Genomic DNA, 6,614 nt, shown 5'->3' with positions numbered 1-6,614 from the left:
GGAAAGATTAGGAGTAATGACTGCAACGAATCAAAGGTTATGGGTGACAATTACAACAAATCAAATGCTTGAAAAAAGTCTGCTAATATTTCAAAAGTTTAGAACTTCTATTGCAATTTTCCCTAAAATAAACATAAAACTCTTATCTCTTCCAATATCACGCATGTTGAACCATCTCCCAAGTCAAAGAGAGGACACGTGATAAAAATAATAATAATAATAAATAAATAAAATAAAATTTGTAGTCTGGGCACTTGGGAAGCACATTACCAAATCTCTACAATTAATTAAAGATGTGTTTCATTGTAAGCATGAAACTTGTTTACATGGAAACTATCAATTGACTTAATTTTCCATCTAAAAAATGTTATAATTATACTACATAAAGAGTTTTTGAAAAATGTGAATTGTCTAAAAAAATAAAAATCTAGTCCCCATAAAGAAAATGTTTTTCTTGTATTTAAGAAAAAATGTAATTGACACAAAACGTCCCTATCTTTCAATGTTATTGTGCAAAACTAAAAATGTCATTGTATTGAAAAAATGAATGAAAATGACATTTCGCACAATGAAAGATGGAAGAAGATATGGATGAAAATACCAAAAAAATGAAAGATAGTGACATTTTGCACAATAAAATTGAAAGCTAGAATGCTTTGGGCTATTTACCCTTAAGAAAAACATGGTCACATAATCAACTTCTAAGAAATATTTTTCATGAAAAAAATTACCAATAAAACACTCCAAAAGTAAAAACTTGGATGAATAAAATAACATTATACATAAAAAAATTAAAGCCAATCAACACATCCTTTGCGTTTTCAAATATGGTCAAATGGAATGGATGGCCGATACAGCCAGTAATTTTCACAGATCGAATGAGAAAGAGGCTCGTTTAACTCTCTCATTAAAACTCAAATCTCACACAAGTATTACTCTAAACTCACAAAATAACTATTACTGCACTAGAATAGGTAAATTGAGAAAATAGATGTATCCATCTCTTTTTTGAAACTTAAACCTCTATCTTTTGAAAACCTCTTATCTTTTGACAGGGAACAAATCAAACTCTCTCTCTCTAAATGAACACACACGATATCAATACACCTCATTTCATATCCAAATATTCCTACATAGAAACTGCAACACTTTCAGCAGCCTAATAGACTAACCAGCAACAATTTTGCAAAATCCAGAGATGAAGAGAAACACGCTAATATCCTATCCTTCGTACTGTGCAGGTCTTATCCAACAACAAACATCTTTAACATTATTCGAATCTGTGCCTTGAATGTCGTTGAGAAAAATACGAATTAATTAAAAAATCTAAACGAGTTCACCTATGCACATTCACAGTAAAGTGTGCGGGCTACAGGGGCCTAAGTGCAAAACCACTCTCTCATGCAGCCTATGACAATAACAATTGTGGTTAGAACATAACTAATAATCTACCCACCAAATTTACTTGAGGAAGAATGAAATATAAAGGGAGGGGAGGGGAGGGGAGGGGAGGGGAAGATATAAAGAAATATATCTGTCATGCTAGAGAGAGAGAGGATAATGCGAGATCAAGTCCACAATTGTATAGCAACACCCTAACATAGAAATACTGGAAAACTTCAAAAATCCAGAAAATTTTGGCAACCAAGAGATAATATATCAAATTCAAATTCAAATCCTAAATACCATCTGAAATAAATAATCATCCTAGTATGTTAACTGCCCTCGCTATGAAAAAGTAGATGCCAATTCAGTCGATTAAGATTGGCGCTAAAGCAGCTGGCAACCATGGAAGACAAACCTCAAGAAACAAGGTTATCATTCAGGGATAGTGAAGAAAGTTGTTCGACTGGGCTGCTCGACTGAACATTTCTCAAAACCTCCATAGCCTCAGCAACTTTTGCCTTCAAAGCATCTGGTGATTCAAGTAAATGCAGAACTTCGGTCTGGTCCATTTCGAGAAGCATGCCTGTAACTTTTGCTGCATGCTCATGCTCCAACTGATCAACTAGAGGGTACAAGTTTTCACCCAACATCTGAACTCAAAAAAAAAAAAAAAAAAAATTACATCTAACAAGTTGCACAAAAAATGCACGGCCAGGAACTAAATTCAAATGATGCATTGTGTAAGCTGCTTACCGTTCTCTGTTGTTCAGGTGTTGCATTTGCAAGGGCAGAAGCCAGAGCAGTGGTTGGCATAGGCTGTGCTATTGTAGCATCTCGAGGAAGCATGCTACCCATGTCGTGTGGTGCAGAAACCATACCTCCGGCAACACCGGGCATTGGACCCTCTAGCACATTCCGACCAGGGGGATAACGATACATCCTCCCCCTTGGAAGAATCTGAAACGAAAATAATAAGCATGTGCTTCTATAGTAAATTAACATAGCATAAGACCAACAAAATTATATAGGGACCTGTTGTTGAATCAATGGCATGGGTTGCTGAGTTTGTTGCCCAGGGCCAGCTCCTCGCCTATCACCGGGGCGCTGACCATGTTGGACCATTGGCAAATAAAAATTAGGCATAGGAGCTCCACCAGGACGCATGCCAGGAACAAGCTGCTGCTGATAACCGAATCCAGCCTAAGAAAATTTCAAGGACAAGTTAAGACAACCTTCCAAAGCCGAATGTGTATCATAAATATAATCTATTTCATGGTATGCAACACCTATCCTGAGTATGCGGTCATATTTCAATTCTACCAGACAATAAGACAACATTCAAGAAAAAAACTAAGGATACATAAATTTTCGAGTCGAGCAACGTAGAACATTACCCACATTTGTATCCACGACAAAGGAAGGAAGAAGTGGAAATGGAGTTGGTTTGCATGTAGAAGAAGGTAACAAACCAGTTTATAGGAGGAACACACAGTTTCCAGGGAGAACAGAAACTGATAGAAGTGTAACACGATGAAAAGGATATACCTGAGGAATTAAGGCAGGGGGAGCTTGCCCATAAAATAGTTGTTGTCCAATACCAGGGCCACCGGGAGGATATACTGCCATACGAGGAGCAATTGACGGTGGCATTGCAACAGGTCTCATTTGTGAGAACTGGACCTATGCAATTGAGAAAAATGCAAATAAAAATTCTTCGTTAGAATGTGTTTTGTAGAATAGACAGTGTAATACAGCTGAGATAAGATTTTTGAAGCCAGATAATTTTTTTAGATACTTCCTTTATAGAAATCATAAGTTACCGAGAGGGACTAACAGTCATTAAAACGAGTCAATGAGAAAGTGAACAAAATCAAACAACGTAGATAACTTTTGGACTATATATTATCTCAGGTTCTCTAGCTGAAAATAAAATCAAAGTACTAATTAAAAAACTATCATATTGCCAACAGATCTATCACAGATAATTCTCTCATTCCATGTTTCTAGTGACAATATAGATGCTCTCGAACAGCATTTACCTGTAATCTTGCTCTTCTCTCTTCTTTTCGCTGTGCAAGTGCAACATAGAGTGGCTTACTAATCACCATTTTGCCATTCATCTCAGAAAGCTAGACAAGAAATAAAAAAGATTAATCAATTTTATAATTATTCGATAAAAATGTCCCCAGAAATAGCATCACCAACAACGTCAACTTACAGCACGAGAAGCTTCTTCAGGAGTTGAAAAAGCAACGAATCCAGATCCTCTGCTTATACCACCAGGATCTTGCATAACCTGCAGCACAAGAAATAACAGAAATCAATATAAAATACATATGTCCATAAGTATCACAATAAAGAGAAATAAATGAAGAAATAATGGAAAACTGACTTGCAATGCCTCTTCTTCAAGGAGCAAATATCAACATACCTTGTATGAAGTGATTGTACCGAACTCTGAAAATAGTTCCTTCAGTTTGTTGTCATCAATGCTGTCATCCAAATTTTTTATGTACAAGTTCACTCCTCGGTATTTGTCAACTGCTTCCTTTGCACTCTGCTCAAATCTACTTTTCAGATCCTGCTCTCTCTCAGATTTCTTCTGGGCTTTCCCAACATACCACTCATTTTCATCAAATTTCTTCCCATCTAGAGCTTCAACAGCTTTAGCAGCATCGTCTGCATTCTCAAAATTGACAAACCCAAAACCTTTTGACTTTCCATCTCCATCCCTCATGACTACAGCACTAGTAATTGTTCCATGTTCACCAAAAATGTTCTTCAAATCATCATCTGTAGTAGACTCAGCTAGATTTTTTACATAAACATTGTTGAATTTTGTCTTATTGAAAACTGATTCTCTCTCCTGCTTACGAAGGAAATGCCCAACATACACTTGCTTATCATTCATGAGCATGCCATTCAACTTATCTATAGCACTTTTTGCTGATTCTTCATTCTCATATTGTACAAACCCATAGCCCTTGGACTGACCATTCAGATCCGTTGCTATCTTGCATGAAAGAATGTTCCCAAAGCTCGAAAAAGTGTCATGTAATGATTTGTGATCAATAGACTTGTCCAAATTCTGGAGAAGATAACAAGTGAAAACATAAACACGGAGGTACAAACTCAAGATTAACAATGACAAAATATTAAATTATTGGTCAATCAACATAAATAGCTTTATGGCAACAACAATGACATGATCAAGTTTTCCTTGACATCCCTCAGAGGGGCTGTAAGCACAATCTTGGAATATAGGCCAAAATGTCCACGCTCAGTTTTAATTGTGTCAGAGTTACTAGTTGGTATAAAAGAGTCCACTTTACTTGAGAAAGGGGCAGAAAACCTAACAAGAAAATTATCAGATTCTATCACATCTATTTCTTCCAATTTGAAGGTATTTTCTCCAGATTTTTCTTAAAAAATCTAGACTGCATCAGTGATTATTGCATCAGTTTTTGTCAACATCATTCTCTATCAAAATCTCAAGCATCTAAAAATCAACGTAACATCTGTTAAATCCCAAGATTCAGTACTACTAATCCACATGGACAATATAAGCCCAGTATGTGAACTAACAGTTCAGCAAGATATGAGTGTTGAAAATGAAAAAGTAGACTATGTAGCAATGAAGAAAACAATGGTGACCATAATTGTGAATCGATAAGATAGATCAAGTTCAGGGTAACAAGCAAGTAGAGAAGTGCATAACACACATGAACAAACATACGAATTGAGAAGGCATAAAGATGAAATAAAAAATGGTCCAGGGTGAGCTATTACCTTTATAAATATATTTGCAGTTCCACTTTTGCGTATACTGGGGTCCCGATGAGAGTGCATGATTCTAATCGACTTGTTATTGAGAGGAGTGAAATTCAACACTTCAATTGCCCTTGCAGCTGTAGACAAGTAAACAGGAAAGATATCAATACAAGACTTAAGCCCTTCCCTTATCTCAGTATGAAAGGGAAAACTAGAGGAGGTGCAAAGCATCGTCCAAGTATCTGATGAAATAATTTCTAGGCAAATTTCAGTGTACACACACTTAGGAGAAAAGACCAATATAATCTCGATTCTCATCAGTCGACACAGAAGCAAATGCTGTGCAGCGTGCTTCCGTGCTCATTCCGAAATAATTAAAACTATCACTAAACATAAAAACAGATAAAACCATCCAGAAGTCTAATGAAGGTTGACATTTTTTTTGCTCTGCCTTTTTCCGTAAGGTTTTCTCTCAATAACAGAATGCAAAATAAATTTGCATATATACGAGGGACATATCACTTCAAAGATCACCCAAAGTTGTAAATATTTTTTTCTGCACAATGTAAATAATTTCCATTATCAATTTTCAATTCAGTTGTTTACGCAATGAAGTCTTCAATTCATTATAATTTCACTCTTCTTTTACAAATAATCCAGAAACTAGCATTACTAAGAAAGACTCCAAAACAAAACTTGCATAAAATGTACTTGAAGAGAAATGTGCTTCAGAGAGGCACCAGTTCCTATTCAACACAGCACATACAAACTACAACACAGGTTAGATAAGCAATAACCAAAAGATTTGCCAGTTTTAGCATCCAATAAAAAACACACAAAGTAAATATCAGTAAGTATACAGATTAATCACATATATTTCAACGCAAGATGCATAAACGAACCAATTGTATTAATATGTTACATGCATAAACAAATCGTTATGTAAACGAGGACTAACCATCCTGTGGGCTGCTATAGTTAACGTAACCATAGCCGAGGCTACGACGAGTTTCAAGATCCCGACAAACCCGAACAGAAACAACCTGACCAACCTGGTTGAACAGATCGTATAGCTGAGAGTCAGTCACATTGAAATCTAAATCCCCAACGTACAACGAAGTCGTCAGGGACTGACTCGTTCCCCCACTCGGCGAGGACGCCGGCGCTGCCACTACATTAGCCCCATTAGTCCCCGCCACATTCAGGTGTTGCACTTGAATCTGCGCCATTTCTTGAAAAACCCTAATTTTTCAACCAAAAAAATTACTTTTTAGGGGAAAAAAAATATATGTCCCCTCTCAGATCAGATTTTACTAAAAATGAAACCAGGAGAGACAGAACGGCAAAAAAAAATTATGGATTTTACGGCTTTTCTATGGAAAATTAAGGAACTTGATGGATAAAAGGGGAAGATTTTCTGAATTTTTTTTTTTTTTTTTTTTTTTTTTTTTTTTTTT

At 36.1% G+C, this 6,614-nt stretch overlaps 1 protein-coding gene across 1 annotated transcript; it reads right to left on the bottom strand.

The window, feature by feature from the left end:
• Nucleotides 1-1,558: 1,558 nt before the first annotated feature.
• LOC111367417 (polyadenylate-binding protein 2-like) lies at nt 1,559-6,386 on the bottom strand. Its single transcript, XM_022988273.1, has 9 exons — nt 6,116-6,386; nt 5,176-5,294; nt 3,818-4,474; nt 3,605-3,682; nt 3,426-3,515; nt 2,932-3,066; nt 2,419-2,586; nt 2,140-2,343; nt 1,559-2,036 (listed from the first exon to the last, which is right to left on the bottom strand). The coding sequence occupies exons 1-9, from the start codon at nt 6,384-6,386 to the stop codon at nt 1,803-1,805; spliced, it is 1,956 nt and encodes a 651-aa protein (XP_022844041.1). The 3' UTR covers nt 1,559-1,802.
• Nucleotides 6,387-6,614: the final 228 nt, after the last annotated feature.

This window comes from Olea europaea, chromosome 18 (assembly GCF_002742605.1).
Source record: "Olea europaea var. sylvestris chromosome 18, O_europaea_v1, whole genome shotgun sequence".
NCBI classification, from domain to species: domain Eukaryota; kingdom Viridiplantae; phylum Streptophyta; class Magnoliopsida; order Lamiales; family Oleaceae; genus Olea; species Olea europaea.
This window is presented reverse-complemented; position numbering and strand designations above follow the sequence as displayed.

Excerpts from the sequence above, each read along its gene's own strand:
- LOC111367417 (XM_022988273.1), bottom strand. The coding sequence starts at position 6,386 with ATGGCGCAGATTCAAGTGCAACACCTGAATGTGGCGGGGACTAATGGG. Across the intron at positions 3,516-3,604 it reads CTGAAGAAGCTTCTCGTGCT|CTTTCTGAGATGAATGGCAA; the intron begins GTAAGTTGACGT and ends TTTCTTGTCTAG. Across the intron at positions 2,587-2,931 it reads CCCCTGCCTTAATTCCTCAG|GCTGGATTCGGTTATCAGCA; the intron begins GTATATCCTTTT and ends AAATTTTCTTAG.